Source organism: Chiloscyllium plagiosum, chromosome 35 (genome assembly GCF_004010195.1).
Source record: "Chiloscyllium plagiosum isolate BGI_BamShark_2017 chromosome 35, ASM401019v2, whole genome shotgun sequence".
Classification (NCBI taxonomy): Eukaryota; Metazoa; Chordata; class Chondrichthyes; order Orectolobiformes; family Hemiscylliidae; genus Chiloscyllium; species Chiloscyllium plagiosum.
The window spans coordinates 29,539,138-29,556,375 of record NC_057744.1 but is presented as its reverse complement, the minus strand read 5'-3'; the positions used below and the strand labels follow the sequence as shown (position 1 = coordinate 29,556,375).

Genomic DNA, 17,238 nt, shown 5'->3' with positions numbered 1-17,238 from the left:
GCAAAGTACAGTTTGTATGAAGATGGCGATAAGCCTGGTAGATACCTAGCGTATCTTGCAAGGGAGAAAAAGGCCCTCAAGCTATCACGTCCATTAGGGAAAGTGCTGATACTTTGACTCATGATCATAAAAGGATCAACACAATCTTCAGAGAGTTTTACTCTGATTTGTATAAATCGCAGGATTGTGAAGACCGAGCTAAGAAGATGGAGTCCTTTTTTAAAAGCCTGGCCTTTCCGGACTTAACCCCGGAACAGGTGTCGATTTTGAATATTCCCCTGACAACCCAGGAAGTACTTGATGCAATCAAGCAGCTTCAGAGTGGTAAGGAACCTGGCCCAGATGGATTCCAGGTTGAATTCTACAAAGAGTTTACAGGAGTACTGGCTGGTCCACTTATAGACATGTATAATTACTCACATGGTCAGGGCTGCCTCCCCCCCTTCATTGAGAGAGGGGAATATTTCTCTTATTCTCAAAAAAGGAAAGGCCCCAGAAGATTGCACATCACACAGACCAATATCTTTGTTAAATGTAGATTTTAAAATTCTTTCTAAAACATTAGCATTGAGGTTGGAGAGGGTGTTACCACACATCATAAAACAGGACCAGACGGGATTTATCAAGGGCTGTGGATCATCTAATAATATTAGAAGGGCTTTGAATGTGATTCAAGTCTGTCATCAGGAAAGAATACCGGCAATAGCAGTCTCGTTGGATGCAGAGAAGGCATTTAACAGGGTTGAATGATCATACCTGTTTTACACACTGGAAAAGTTCGGTGTCAGAAAGGTATTCGCTAAATGGGTCTCAATGTTGTATAATCACCCCAAAGCAGCCGTGATTACCAATGGTTTAGGCTCGGATAACTTCAGTGTGGGTAGGGGCTGCTGTCAGGGATGTCCTCTCTCACCGTTACTATTCACGCTAATAATTGAGTCACTAGCGGAAGCTATACGGGCTGATTCTAATATAATGCCTCCAAGGGTTGGTATGGGCAAACATAAAATTACCCTTTATGCAGATGATGTTCTCCTTTTTCTTAGTAATCCTTTGATATCCGTGCCCCGCCTGATTCAAGTAATTAATTTATTTGGTGCGTTCTCAGGTTACAAAATTAATTCCACAAAATCAGAGTTCATGTCGATGGGCAGTCTCACTAGTATGTCCCACTTATCGGACGGATCTCGCTTTCCCTTTTGGTGGTCTCTGGAGAGTTGTTTTATATTTAGGTATTTTTATCACCACAATATTTGACCAGTTGTATAAAGTCAATTTTGTACATCTATTGGAGAGGATAAGGCAGGACCTTCAATGTTGGGGGGATCTTCCAATATCTTGGTGAGGCAGAATAGCTCTAATTAAAATGAATATCTTGCCCAGTCTCCTATATCCTGTGAGAATGCTCCCTGTGATACTACCAAGGCCGGCATTACGCAAACTATACGGTTGGCTTGGTTCTTTCATCTGGACTCATAGGCAGCCCCTTATTAAGTTAAAGAAACTGCAGCTTCCACAAGCAAGGGGAGGGCTGGATTTTCCAGACTTTAGGAAGTATCAGCTGAGTTCTCTATTAAGCTACATAGCTGATTGGGTCTCGTGTGGCCCGCAATCAATCTGGATGGACATCGGGGCCTCTCAAGCAAAGTGTCCCCTTTTTAATCTCCTATTTTTAGATAAAATGAAAGTCATTATGGACCATTGTAAAAACCCTACCGTATTAAACACAATTAAAACCTGGAAGATAATGCGACAAAACGAGGGCAACTCACAAAAAAAACCTCCCCTTCTACTCCTATAGTGGGAACATGGGGTTTTCAACTGGGGCTCACTGACGCCACATTTAAACCTTGGTGGTCTGGGGGTATTTCCTGCTTAGGGGATCTGTTCAATGGGGAGGTTATGATGTCTTTTGAACAGCAACACCAGAAATTTGGACTACCTAATGGAGACCTCTTTCCGTACTTACATATTCGAGAAGAAGACTACGTTATTAGATTGCTCTTATAAATCAGATAGGGAACGAAGAGTGTTATGGAAGTGTCGGAAGACATGGAAAGATTGTTTAAAACATGGAATCAGGAATTGGGGTTGGAAATCACTTCAGAAATGTGGGACGACATCTGGGAAAATGCCAGAAAGGTCTCTATCTGTAATAGAACCCAAGCTATTCAATTAAAGATGCTCCATAGGACTCATATAGCACCGGAAAGATTGGCAAAATTCAGGGCAGGAGCATCTCCAATGTGTCCTAAATGTAAAATAGAGGTGGGCACTCTCACACACTGCTTATGGCCATGTCACAAGATCCGCAAATACTGGGTCAGAGTAGCAAATGCTCTGACAGAAATCTTGGGAGCAGAAATTAGGGTGGGTCCAGTATCTCTTCTCTTGGGCTTTTCGAGGCTGCCTTCCCTGGATGTGCATAGAAGAAAATTATTCTCCATTCTCTCCTTTTGTGCAAGGCAAAATATCTTAGTAAACTGGGTAGCTGATGGCCCTCCAGGACTTTTGAATTGGTATAGGTTGGTCATGGAATGTATTCCACTTGACTTCCTTACAAATATGGTGCACCAAAAAAACTGAATTATTTTATAAAATATGGCAGCCCTTTCTGAACTACATAGATACAGATATTTTGGCCATTTTGTCAAGGACTTTTATCTAGTTGTGGTAACGGTTCAGGCTGGGCCGGGGAGGGGGGAATCCTGTACGAATACGGGTTTTATTATGACTTGATGTTAATCTGTTGTGAGCATGTACTTCATTATTTAATTATTATGTTTTTTTTCCCCTTTTGAGTAATGTAAGATAGTTTATTATGCGTTCTGGTTAGTTATAGGTTAGATTAGTAGTTAGTCGAGTGTTTTATTTCTTTATCTTTTCTCTTTGTTTGCAATGTTTTGGCTAATATTTATTTAATATTTAATTGTATTTTAATGTTTGTATTTGTGTGTATTATTTTGTAAGTTTCTAATAATATGTTATAAAAAATTTTCTTTTTCTTCAATACAAAATTTCTATAAAAAAAAAATAAAGTGCATGAAAGAATTAAAATTGAAGAGAGCAGAAAAAAGGTAGTATTATTTTGTAAGTTTCTAATAATATGTTATAAAAAATTTTCTTTTTCTTCAATAAAAATATCTATCAAAAAAAAATGAAGTGCATGAAAGAATTAAAATTGAAGAGAGCAGAAAAAAGGTAGTGATTGAGTGATGTCAAGTTTGGTTTCAAAATGCTGTGATGAGAGGGCGATGAGGCACTTCATAAGTTTTAAACTTGAGAGAATGCCTCAGGATGTGTCTGAGCAGTGAAAGCTGATTTCAACAAATGTAAGAGTATAAGGAAGAGGAAAAGCAAGCCCGAATATCTGGTCCATCTACCATCTATAACCTGCAAGGTTGCTTTAAACCATCCGAACCCACTACTTCCACCACTTTGAAGGATAAGAGCAATGGTCACATAGGGTAAAAAAACCCATCAGCAACGTGTTTTCCTCCAATTCACATTGCATCCTAACCTTTTGTTGATCCTTCGGTGCCACTGGGTCAGAATCCTGCATCTCTTTCCATCGCACTGAGTAACTTTAACTCAAAGACTGCAGCAGTTTAAGGATGTGGCCCATGTGTAGCTCTTCAAGAGCAACATGATAAAATGCCAGCCTAGCTAACAACATCCATTTCTCAAAAACGAGGATTTAAAAAAAAAGATATTTTGCAGCTTAAACGCAAACACTTGAAGATCATAACAAACTATGGGGCAGTACCTCAGTCCCTCTGGCAATACAGCAAGTCAATTGCAAGAAGTCTGCTTGTGTCCCAGCCCTGAAATTGGACCCATTACCATCATTCACTGAGTCAACACAAAGATGTTCCTCCCTTATCGTGTCACTGTTGTGACTCATAATGCTTTAAAACAAAGCAGCACACAGATTGATAGAAGGGGTGTCTTTCGTAATTGCATAGGGCCTTAGTAAGATCATACCTGGAATAGTGTGTCTTTTTGGTTTCCTTATCTGAGGAAGGAATGAAGGTTTGTAAATGAAAGTTTCCCTGACTGATTCACAATGATTTTAGGCATTGAGTATAGAAGTTGGGAAGTTATGTTGCAGGATGTTGGTGAGGCAACATTTGGAATATTGTGTTCAGTTTTGGTCGCCTGCTATGGGAAGAATGTTATTGAATCTGAAAGAGTGCAGAAGAAATTTATAAGGATGTTGCCTGACCTCAATAGTCTGAGTTACAGGGAGAGGTTGGATAAGCTAGGACTTTTTCTTCAGAGCATAGAATACTGAGGGGGGATCTTATAGAAGTGTATGAAATCATGACAGGCATGGAGAAGGTGAATGCACTCAGTCTTTTTCCCAGGGTTGGGGAATCGAGGACTAGAGGGCATCAGTTTAAGGTTAGAGGGGAAAGAATAAAAGGGAACCTGAGGGACAGCTTTTTTACACAGAGGGTGGTATGCACATGGAATGAGCTGCCAGCAGAAGTAGTTGAGGTGGGTACATTAATATTAAAAAGGCATTTGGATAAATACATGGATAGGAAAGATTTGGAAGGATATGGGCCAAGTGCTGGGAAATGGGGTTATTGTAGATGGACATTTTGGTTGGTATGGACCAGTTTGGGCCAATGGGCCTGTCCATGTCCTGTCGGACTCTATGATTCCTGGGATGGCAACCCAGACTAAGAAGAGAGATTGTATCGCTTAGGACTATGGTCACTTAGAAGAGTGAGGGGGGAATCACATAGAACCCTCTAAAATTCTAACAGGACTGGACTGGGTGAATGCAGGAAGGATGTTCCCAATGACTGAGGAGCCCAACCAGATATGGATAGGCCATTGAAGACTAACATAAGAAGAAATGTCTCCACCCCAGACAGTGGTGAGACTGTGGAATTCTCTGCCATAGAACATGGTTGGGAACAAAACATTGCATTTTTCAAGAAGGAGTTAGATATAATTCTTCTAGTGAAAAGAATGAAAGGATGAGGAGAAAGTGGGACCAGGGAAATACGTTGTCTGATCATCCATGATCATATTGAATGGTGAAACAGCCTCAAAGGGCCACACAGTGAACTGCTGCTCCAGTTTTATATGATTCAATGTTTTGACATAGTGAGTTTGTTCAAGTTGTTGTAGGTTATGTTTGAGATTAGAGTGCATACACGTGAATGCCTCAGACATCACTGCAGCCTACATTAAAATGCAATCCGTTACACGAGACAGATTGAAATGGTGATAGATGTTAAAAATTTTTACTATCTATAAATTGTAATCAAAGCCAAGTTTGAAATGGAAGCTGGGCATGACTCTCACAAGGGCCAATAGGGTCTGTTGGTGAGCTGACCCAGTGGATGGTTCAAAACCCCGTGGGTTGGATTCCTATTCAGGCTAAGCCAGTCTCAGGACCTGCTTCCTCACCCTGCCCTGGGATATAGAGTCGTAGAGTTGTGCAGCACAGAAACATACACTTCCATCCAATTTGTCCACGCTGATATCCGAAACTAATCTAGTCCCATTTGCCAGCATTTGACCCATAAACACTTCTAAACACTTCTTATTCATGTACCCATCCAGATAATCGTACCAGCCTCCACCACTTCCTCTAGCAGCATATCCCATACACGCACCACTGTCTGTGAGAAAAAGTTACTCCTTCAGTCCATTTGGAAGACAATGGCAAACCACAACCAAAATACATCAGCCAAAATAAGAAGACAGGTACTAGATCAAGTACCAGCAGATAATGAAACAAGGACCTGCCTTCACAATGATCATCCAACACTCATTCTATATCTGACACAACCATCAAAGAGAAGGAACTGAAAAATAGGGCTCACATCACCAATCTCAGATCTGTATTTCTACTGCTCAGAAGATTTGTATGTTGTATACATCTTTCTTTTCATTTTATTCTTTATGTTTCTATGAAGTAACCTTTGAAGTTTAGTCTTGGGACGCTTGATTTTCTTTGGAAAAAAAACTTACTTTTGCTGCCCACACTGCCTCTCACTCCCTTTCCCAGATAAATGATAGCATCTCACATCTAATTCTGCAGCTTCCCCCAAATCAACCAGCCCATTGATCTTCCTACAAGGATCTAAACAGTGAAACTATCATTTGCCTGTAAAACTGGCAAAGCTTGCATTTATCGGCCATCCCTTGTTTCTCAAAATGACAGTGTTGGACCTTCAAACTCTGAACCAGAGATGGTAGGACAATGATCGTATCACTGGACTAGTAATCCAAAAGCCCAGGCTGTTATTTGGTGACATGAGTTCAAATCGCACCACAGCAGTTGCTGGAATTTAAATTCAATGAATAAATCTGTAATTGAAAACTAATCTTAGCAATTAAACAACTGTTGTAAAAATAAAACCTTTGGGACACTTGGAAAGTATATGAATAGGAAACATTTGGAGGGGTGTGGGCCAGGAGCAGGCAGGGGGGACGAGTTTAGTTTTGGATTATGTTTGGCATGGACTGGTTGGACCAAAGGGTCTGTTACCGTGCTGTATGACTCCATGTTTCTGAGAGAGAGAGAGAGAGGAAGGAAATCTGCCATCCTTACCTGATCTGGCCTACATTTGACTCCAGACCCACAGCAATCTGGTTGACTCATGATACTGCCCACTGAAATGGCCGAACAAGCCAGTCAGGTTAAGTGGCATTTAAAAATAAACAATAAATGCTGGCCTTACTACTCACACTCACACCCTATGCAAAATTATTTTTTAAAAAAATGTGAACTGCTTCAGATGAAGTATTAAACAGAGAATTGCCACACAAATGTGTTAAACATTCAATCAATAGTAACCTTTCAACTAATTATTGAAATTATGAAGGGGTTGACTGCAGAGGGCTGTAGTGTTGACAGTTACGTTCCAGCAATCATGCTTCCTGTTATACAAAGCAGACGAAGTAAAAAATAATGAAACAGGGCACGATACAGAGATAGTCTCCCCACATTTTATTCGCAGCATTCGTTTGCAGCACCAATTATTTGCCATCGATCTGGCAGCAGTGACAGGGCAGAGGAAAGCTCACGCTCAATTGAATTTCCTGGCAACAATTTGCAGGAAGGGGAGAACAAAAATGAAATCAATCCCTGTTAGTGGCCTACCCCGGACAGAGATTGTCTAGGGGTAACCTGCCACCCTGACAGCAATCACAGGCTCTGTTCATCAGTCAGAAGGCCAGAGGAGCTTCACTACTCTGTCACAGCTGGTGGAAAGCAGCCCCCACACAATGCAATATTTTAATATCAGGTTGTGGGAACCCAGGTGATTTCTCGGAACCATTCATCCTGTTTATTATCCAGATGCAATTCTTTAACAGTGTAGTAATCTCTTTTGACAAGATCAACCATAGCTACTGAAGCTGAGGTGGTTAGGGCCTGGTGTCAACGCCCACTGCTCTTTTCGCTTTTGGGAAAGAATATTGATTTTAACCCCTCCAGCACTGGTGACTATATCTTCACCCGTCAGGCTCTCAGCTCCAGAATCCTTTCCCTACATCACTCCACCTCTCTCTCTCTCAGAAACACGGAGTCATACAGCACGGTAACAGACCCTTTGGTCCAACCAGAGTCATACAGCACGGTAACAGACCCTTTGGTCCAACCAGTCCATGCCAAACATAATCCCAAACTAACCTAGTCCCCCCTGCCTGCTCCTGGCCCACACCGCTCCAAATGTTTCCTATTCATATACTTTCCAAGTGTCTTTTAAACATTGTAACTGTGCCTGCATCCACCACTCCCTCAGGAAGCTCATTCCACATACAAACCACCCACATAAATCTGTGTAAAACATTTGCCCCTCACATCTTTTTTAAATCTCTCTTCTCTCACCTTAAAAATATCTTCAAGAGCCCACTTAAATTCGACTTCTTTGACCAAGAGTTAGGTCACCTACCCAAATTTCCCTTTTTGTGGCTTTGGGGTGTCAAAGTTTGCTTCGTAATGTATCTCAGAAGAGCCTTTTTGGGATGCTGGGTTATGTTAATGTTTCGAGAGAACAAGTCATTGTGGTGGTTATAGAAGTGGAGAAAACATCTCATAAAAATGCATTTTTTGAGCAATAAACCATTCTGCCCAGCTCGTGCTGTGGGTCGTTCAGTCTCCCCAGGAATTGAATTTCCTATAGCTTCTAAAGCTCCTACAGGATACAAGTCCCGCATGTCTCAATCCACTTTGATTTACCCAGTTAACTGTACCCTGGTGGTAGTGAATTGGACAATCAATAACTATAACAAGCACGAGTGGGCACATTGGAGGAGCAAAAATGCCGCGGAGGTTTAAAGAGCTATCTTTCATTTTCTGTAACTCAGGTCTAAAGCCAGCCCGAAGCTGAATAATGACATACTCGGGCCACTCTTAGTGCTTATGGGAGCCATAACACAAAGACATCAGTGATGTTGTCCCAGTCAAAAACCTCATTCAAACAGGGTTTAGAGTTGATTGGTGAGATCAATGGGAATTTCTCACTGTAAGTGTTCCTTTGGCCACTGATCCACTGCAGAACAAACTTTGAATGCCATTCGTAATTTTTGACTGATCTTACTCAGTCTCTTTAGGAACATTGGAAATAAGAGGAGTAGGCTGATTGGCTGATTTTCTACCGAAAAGTCATTTTCCCACACCATCCCCTTTACATGGTGATATCTTTAGTCTCTAGAAATCTATTGATTTCTGCCTTGGACACTCGATGACTGAGCTTCCACAACTCTCTGAGGTAGAGAATTTCAAAGATTTGTCACTTGCCAAGTGAGGAAATTCCTCCTTATCTTCGTCCCAACAGCCTATCACTTCATACTGAGAGCTTGTTCCTCAGTTTTACATGCACGTAGTCAGCGGAAACATCTTTTCTTTTTATTGTAGAATTATAGAATCCCTACAGTATGGAAGCTAGGCATTTGGCCCATCCACTCTCCAAAGAACATCCCACACAGATGCACCCCTCTACCCTATCCCTGTCACCCTGCACTTCCCATGGTTAATCCACCCATCTTGCATATCCCTGATCACTACAGGGCAATTTTAACATGCACATTTTTGGACTGTGGGAGGAAATCAAAGCATCCAGAGGAATCCCACACAGATACAAGAAGCATGTATAAACTCCACACTGATAGTTGCCCGAGGCTGGAATCGAACCCGGGTCCTTTGTGCTATGAGCACTGAGCCACCATGCCACTTGTCAAGTCCTGAAGAAGGGCTCATGCCCGAAATGTTGATTCTCCTGCTCCTTGGATGCTGCCTGACCTGCTGCGCTTTTCCAGCAGCACATTTTCAGCTCTGATCACCAGCATCTGCAGTCCTCACTTTCTCCTAGAAGATTTTAACCTACTGCGAATCCTCTTACAAGGACGCCTTCCTTGAAGAAGCTCTCTTCCTCCCTCTACAAGGATTTCAGTGAGTCCCTCTCTCACTGCACACCCCAGGTCACCTCCTCTGCACAGAAGCTCCTCTGAAGAAGGGCTCATGCCCAAAACGTCGATTCTCCTGCTCCTTGGATGCTGCCTGACCTGCTGCGCTTTTCCAGCAACACATTTTTAGCTCTGATCTCCAGCATCTGCAGTCCTCACTTTCTCCTACAAGTCTTGCAGTACCTTTGTATATTTCACTATTTACAACAAATCAGCTCCATCCTACTGGCTGACTCAATGCTTAGAAGTTAGGATTATGTGAACACATTAGATACACTCTTGCCTCAAAATTATTTCCATTTAACAAATGCTCGACAGTCTAATTTTGGGTCATCTCACCAGCTTTCTCCCAAACAGCTTAGAATCCTTCCTGTGCTGACCTGCACTCCAGAAAGCACTCTCTTCTGCTGAAAAATTATTGTAGTCCAGTTCCTATTGAGATTCAGTCTCTCAGAAAGAGATGATGCAGACTAGATAATAACAGTGGTTCGGTCTGTAGGCTCACAAGTGATTCTCAATTCACATTAGATTGAGTACCTCAAATCCCCCTACCCAGTGTCGAAAAACTAGACATTTTTTCTCATTTTCCATGCATCGATGTTAATTGAGTAAAAATCTAACTTACCTGGTTATGTTGATCTGCTTAGGTGCTGTATTAGTATGGTGAGGCTCTAGATTAGTTAATGGCTTTATATGCTGCTCTACACTGTGCTTCAAGTGACCTTTGACCCCAGCTTGACTCAAAATGGCAATAGAGCCAGGGCAGCACAGTGGCGCAATAGTTAGCACTGCTGCCTCATAGTGCCAGGGACGAGAGTTCAAATCCAGCTTGGGCAAGCGTCTGTATGGAATTTGTGGGTTTCCTCCTGGTGCTCTGATTCCTCCTAAAGATGTGCAGGTTAGGTGGATTGTCCATAGTGTGCTAGGTGGATTAGCCATGAGAAATGTGGGGTTATAAGGATAGCGTCTGGGTGGGATGCTCTTTGGAGGGTTGGTGTGGACTCGATGGGATGAATAGCCTGTTTCCACACTGTAGGGATTCAAAGAGAACCAAGTTGGCTTCAGTCCTGACGGTGCCAGAACTATAGTAACTTTTGCTTGGAATGTTTCTCAGTTCCGTCTTGCTATCATGGCCTGAATGTAATTTTTTACATTCCTACTTTCAGTAACTCATTTGATGAAAATCAGTTTCTTCCAATTGACAAAGGCAGCTGGGGAGTAGATATCAAACACTTTTGGACTTACCGTCTTCCACTTCCAGGAGGGCCTTGGATAGGATGCTGCCAGCAACGCTGATTGCCTGACACATATAATATCCAGAATCACCTGACTGCACATCGGTAATTGTCAGTTCGCCTTTTGGAGAGACAGAGAAACGCCCCAAAGGCTGAGCCTGGCTGGGAAAAAGCAGGATCTGTAGCAAAGAAACAGAAGAATAATTTGTTGCAGTCAAAACTGCTCCCCGGCAATTGAAATTGAATTGCTCATTGAACAGGCAAGGGCAGACACAATCTGCCCCACTCCAGTCTCAGAGGCACTATACATGCGGGTTGCTTAATGCAATGAGTTCTGTTTGTTACCATGTTTGTCTTTCCTTATGTTTGTTCATTCATAGAATGTTACCATCATTGACTATCCCAGCACTTATTGCTCATCTCCACTGCAATTAATCAATTACAATAGTGAGCCACCATCTTGAATTGCTGCTGACCATGCAGTGTAGGCACTCCCACTTTGTAATTAGGAATGAAGTTTCAGGATTTTGACCCAGTGTCAGTGAAGAAACAGTGCTGAATGGTAAACGTTTGCTATAATACAATCATCTGGCCCCAAAAATTAAGAATGTGTTAAAACTGAACTGTGGATAGATCATTCCAAATGGCAGAAAGGAAAGTGAGAGAACTGAGCTAAGGAGATGAGTCAAGCTGAGAGGGAAGTCAGTAATCTTACTATGAAGCCTCTTCCAAGGATGCCTACCATGAGGAAGTTCTCCTCCTCTCGTCACACTATCACCTTCTCTCTCATCTTCATCCACCTATCGCTTTCTCACCTACCTTTCCCCAAACACCCCCCTCCCATTTATCTCTCAGCCCCTGGCCCACAAGCCTGATTCTTGATGAAGGGCTTATGCCAAAACGTCGATTCTCCTGCTCCTCGGATGCTGCCTGACCTGCTGTGCTTTTCCAACAACACACTCTTGACTCTGAAAGGGAAGTCAGGGTTGGGTTTGTTAAGGGGATAATTGGGGCTGAGAGTAAGAGAAGTTAGATCCAAGACTTAGAGGGGAGTTGGGTTGGTTAATGAGTGGGATCCACGAGCGACTGTACGTTAAGTGAAACAAGCGTTAAAGTGCACTTTCCCTGTAGTCAGGATGATGCGTGGTTTGGAGGGAAACTTGCAGGTAGTGATGTTCCCCATCAACTGTTGCCCTAGAGGTCACTGATTCAGAAGCTGCATAGGCACCAATAAACAGTAAGAAAACATATTTAAATTCTTCTGTACAAATAGGTAAAACTATGACTGGCTTCTTGTCAGGGGTGACACAGTGACTCAGTGGTTAGTACTGTTACCTCACAGTACCAAGGATCTGAGCTCGATCCCACTGTCGGGCAACTGTCTGTGTGGAGTTTGGACATTCTCCCCGTGTCTGTGTGGGTTTCCTCTGGTTTCCGCCCTAAGATGTGCAGGTTAGGTGGATAGGCGAAGCTAAATTGCCCATAGTGTTCAGGGAGGTGAGTTAGCCATGAAAGGGTTACAGGGATGTGTGGGGAAGTTGGGGTGGTGGGGGGGGGGTTTAGTGTCGGTCTGGGCGGGATGCTTTTCAGGGTGTTGATGGGCCGAATGGCCTGCTTCCACACTGTAGGGATTCCATGATGATTCTTGTACCCTCCATGATGATTCTTGTACCCAACATCATAACAGGTCCAGTTACAGACCAGTACTAATCAGTAATAGATCTACTAACGGCCATACTACAGCTTAAAGGACGGAGCACCAAAAGCCAGAATACCCCACCCACCCCACTCACTTTTCTGGAATTCTCTTTGAGAGGTAGTGACCCCATTTTCTCCAGTACTACCCCAGGCATGGAACAGCTGAACTTCGAACTGAATTGCTGTGTGCGCTTTGAAACCAATGAAGTGTGACATTTTCCAACTTCACACTTGATTAACATCCAAGCAGGAATCAAAGAACCACCCAGCGTAGCAGAAGGCTATTCAGTCCATAATTCCTGTGTTGACCTTTTGTAAGAATTACCCAACTCGCCTCGCTTTCCTTTTGCTCTTTTCCCACAACCTCAATATTTGCTCTCCTTCAAATATTGATCTAATTCCCTGCTGCTCTGTTACGATCATCATTTTGGGAGATAGGTTCCAGATGTTGACAATTTTGTTGCATAAAAGATACTTTCCTCCTCTCCACTCTGGCTCTTGTGCTAATTATCCAAAAGAAAAGCGCACTCCCATAATGCTTAAGCTGGAATATGAGAGAGACAGAATTAAGCAGGCATAGATGCTGAATACAGCCAGATGACAAAACAGTACTATTATTAGTATCTGACCTTCTCCTTACCAACCAGTTAATTTGGTCATGATCAGCAGCAACCAAATTACTTAAGCTGGTTGGTAACACAGATAGAAACTGGAGGCCAAGAAAATAAAACTGAAGGCTATCGTTTTTATGAATGCGCAATGAAATCTAATCTGATTTAGAATGGGCATCAGTGAATCCAGAAACGAGCTCAGCAGTCACAGTTTGGCTCCTGGCTACTACCAGGGTCAAAGCCGTCATCTATCTGTCCTTGTGACAGTCGCCTGTCTGTTTCTGGGTTACAAGGCGCCTCAAGCTGATTGAAACACTCTGCTATCACTCATGCTGCACCAGGTCCAATATTCCAGTGTAAAACAATTTACAATATGAAGTACAATCGGGCTGATCAACAGCTTGAACCTTGTTAACGTGGAATTGTATGTTCGAGGATACTCCTGTAAGTTGATTTTACTGGGTCACTACACAGAGCATTTGCATTACATAGAGACCAGGTTCAATTACAGTTGGTGAAACTTTATTGCTGGAACAGCACAGCAGGTCAGACAGCATCTAGGGAAAAGGAGATTCGACGTTTCGGGCACATGCCCTTCCTCAGGAATCCAATTACAGTTGGATCTCAGTTAGAGTGCAGGATGAGCACTGTAATTGCCAACAGAGAGAGCGATGGTGGAGAAATGAACCAGGTGTTTCTGTTCCTTCTTTTTATTCGTTGAAGAAAACGTGTAGATGATAACAAAGCTCAGTATTAGGTCAATTCTGGCCCGTTTCAACTCCCAACTATTGTATAGTTCTACTCCAGATATGAGTACAGTACAGCAATGAAACAAAAACAAAGCCCTGATGCTGAAAGTCAGAAGCAAAAACAGAAATGGCTGGAAAAATTCAGCATCAGTGGAGAGAAAGCAGAATTGATGTTATGGCTGCAGTGACCTATCTTCAGAATGGTTCTGGTATTGAGAGCGCTACACATTCTGAAGTCGCTTCTTTCAGATGACGTGGTAAATCAAAGCCCTATCTGCCTTCTCAGGTGGACATAAAAGATCCCACTATCTTAAAAATTATCAGGGGCATTCTCCCTGGTATTCTGGACAATATTTATCACTCATTTGACATCATGCAAACCGTTTCGCTCATTACTGTTTGCAGGATCTTGACTTGTGAACATTGCTTGCTGCATTCCTTAATCACAAGAATGACCTGAAGTACTTCACTGACTGTGAAATGCTTTGTGGCAATACTCACATAAATCCTTTCACTCTCTTACCAATATCCAATGTCAAAACTCATGTTGGAACAATAGTCAGTTTGTGGCAGTTGGTATCAATAGAATAGAACCCAGCAAGATGTGAACATCATAAGGACAGGAGGAACTAAATATGAGGTAGGCAATAAGAATAAATAACCACAAAAGAGGGCTTGCCCGAAACGTCAATTCTCCTGCTCCTTGGATGCTGCCTGACCTGTGCGCTTTTCCAGCAACACATTTTCAGCTCTGATCTCCAGCATCTGCAGCCCTCACTTTCTCCTTTCCTAACTGATGCCCAATTTCTCATGTCAACATTTTACTTTTATCACACTTTGATGATTTTCATCATTTCTTATTACGTAATATACTCGAATGGTATTTTAGTGTTTTACATATTACATTTTGAGAGGATGCAACCTCTAGTTATCTTCCAAAGTCTCTGCACATCTAAATGGTCCTGTCCCTGGATGGGTCAGCATTTATTGCCCATCCCTAGTTGCCCTTGAGAAGGTGGTGCTGAGCTCCCTTCTTGAATCATTGCAGTCCATGACTCTCTGGCGTTTGTTCCTCAACTGCAGCTCCAATGACCCAATGGCAAAGAAGTGAATGCTACATGCAATTATTTTGATGATAGCTTTCCAATTAGATTGTTATTTAGAAATCAGGAGGTGTAGATTTGGAAACCAGTTAATGCTTCAAATAATCATATACAAGTGTGGCCTTATCAGGCAAGGTGAATAGTCAAAGTTCCAAGGCCATTAAAAGAGGATCAATTAATATGATGAGTCCAAGATACAAAGTGAGGGGCGGCATGGTGGCTCAGTGCTTAGCACCAATGCCTCACAGCACCAGAGACCTGAGTTTGATTCCCACCTCGGTTGACTGTCTGTGTGGAGTTTGCACATTCTCCCTGTGCCTGCATGGGTTTCCTCCCACATTCCAAAGATGTGCAGGTCAGGTGAATTGGCCATGCTAAATTGCCCATAGTGTTAGGTGGCATTAGTAAGAGTGAAATGGGTCTGGGTGGGTTACTCTTCGGAGGGCCGGTGTGGACTTGTTGGGTCAAAGGGCCTGTTTCCACACTGTAAGGGAATCGAATCTCTTAGAATCTAAAGAGTTCTTTATTCAATCACTGGGAATGATCTTACTAATAGCATTAGAATACCTTGAACAGTTGGGTTGGCTTTATTTTGTCCAAATGTAACAGTTAACCTTGCAGGCTATTTCCCTGGGGTTTGGGGCATTGTAGTTACAGTAATGGTTCTGCAGAATAATTGCTCAGGTGCGTTCTCCATTCAAATTCTGAACAGCACCAGTCATGTGGAAGTCCAACAACTCGTGAAAAGCGCTCACAAACCACAGAAACCAGTCCCTACATACTAAAACCAAGGAGCTCTTGAAAGAACCTTTATCATCCGCAAACAAATAAACTTGTGGGAAGAGTTGCCTTGTTTGTAAGCATGTCATCTATTATTTTATCCGCTAACCAAAGACGACGACCTCAGTGTTGGCTATGAGAACTCTTTCAGTTCTCATAGCCAACATCACCATCAATTACACCCAGCTCAGGTTTGGTGAGGATGAAAAGTTTTCCTTAGGCTAGGTTAACTCAAAATTGTTTCTCTCTCCACAGAAGCTACCTGACTTGCTGAGCATTCCCAGCATTTTCTGTTTATTTATGTTTTAAAATACAAGGATATGATTGAACCATTAAGTGCCTCGGATGAAAGGTTTGAATTATAACTGATGTTCACTCGCACACTCCCCATTTTCACAGCACCTTGACCTTCCCATGTAGATGTTGCAGATTTTTTTCCGCGAGGAAGAATAAGTAAGTTTGAGTTTGCGCTGCTGTGTAACTGGGACAAATCCCACCTGGCTTCCCTCTTTTTGCCAAAAGACAGCGGGCGGAGGGTTCCCCTTCGTCTCACAGAGGAAGATCACGGAGCGGCCCTGAGCTACAATCTGATCTCGAGGTCTCACGACGATCTGTGGTGGCACTGCAGAGGGCACAAGACAGACATAGTATTACTTTAAAGAAAATCAAAAGCAGAACTCGAGCAACAAAGCCCAGCTCAAACAACCAGCAAAGATTTCTGTCAGATCATTCCCAGGATAGTTTAAAAAACACTCCACAAGATCAAAGAGTTTCAGGATTTCCACGGATTAAAAATGCAGAGGTGAAGCTTAAATTACCATTGAATCATCTCTCGTCCTTCAAAGTCTTTCTGTTTTAAGAATGCTGTCAATACTGATTCACATTCATCCTGGCATTAATGTCCCCAAACACTTTCCGAAAGTTTACGTGATAGAGTTACTTTTAATCAAGGTTTAATCAGCAGCTGTCTTTGAGGCTAAATTTTATTCTGCTGATAATGCAACACAACTTTTTCATCACTGCTGGGGAAATGACATTGATCTATATGGGGCTCAGGGTTATCTCTGGATTGCTTCACCACGAATTGACTAATGTAACAGTTGCACAACCTACACAGGATCTCAGCTTGCATTGTATAGGCTAGCAATGTAGGGACTGATCTCCTTTACTGACAGACACCTAGTTTTGCAATTGTGGGACTACTGTCATTCCTGTATTGATGTTATGGTGCATGAGTGGGAGAACCCTGTGAAAACTCCTGCCTGACCCCTATCCAGATAAGGAAGGAGACATAGAGAGTGTTCAGCAGGAGAAGATAAAAGGTAGGGAGGAGGGACTTGGAGGAGGGGAGTTGGAAATGTGATAGGTGGAAAGAGGTCAAGGTGAGGGTGATAGGTCGGAGTAGGGTGGAGGCGGAGAGGTCAAGAAGAAGACTGCAGGTCAGGAAGGCGACCTCACTTTCTCCTGTATCCCATTGCAGACGACCTGCCCTCCCCCTGTCTGTATTCCATTGCAGACGCTCTGCCCTCCCACTGTCTGTATCCCATTACCGACGATCTGCCCTCCCCTGTCTGTATCTCATTGCAGACGATCTGACCCTCCCCCTGTCTGTATCCCATTGCAGACG

The 17,238-nt window shown here is 42.7% G+C and overlaps 1 protein-coding gene across 6 annotated transcripts in view; it reads right to left on the bottom strand.

The window, feature by feature from the left end:
• The window catches only part of robo3 (roundabout, axon guidance receptor, homolog 3 (Drosophila)), a 561,002-nt gene that overhangs the window by 128,297 nt on the left and 415,467 nt on the right, over nucleotides 1-17,238 (bottom strand). For all 6 annotated transcript variants that reach the window (XM_043676839.1, XM_043676843.1, XM_043676840.1 and 3 more), the window contains 2 exons: nucleotides 16,109-16,233; nucleotides 10,681-10,849 (listed from right to left, as the gene is read on the bottom strand). In XM_043676839.1, the coding sequence (XP_043532774.1) occupies nucleotides 10,681-10,849; nucleotides 16,109-16,233 (294 nt within the window). The remainder of the gene's footprint in view (nucleotides 1-10,680; nucleotides 10,850-16,108; nucleotides 16,234-17,238) is intronic.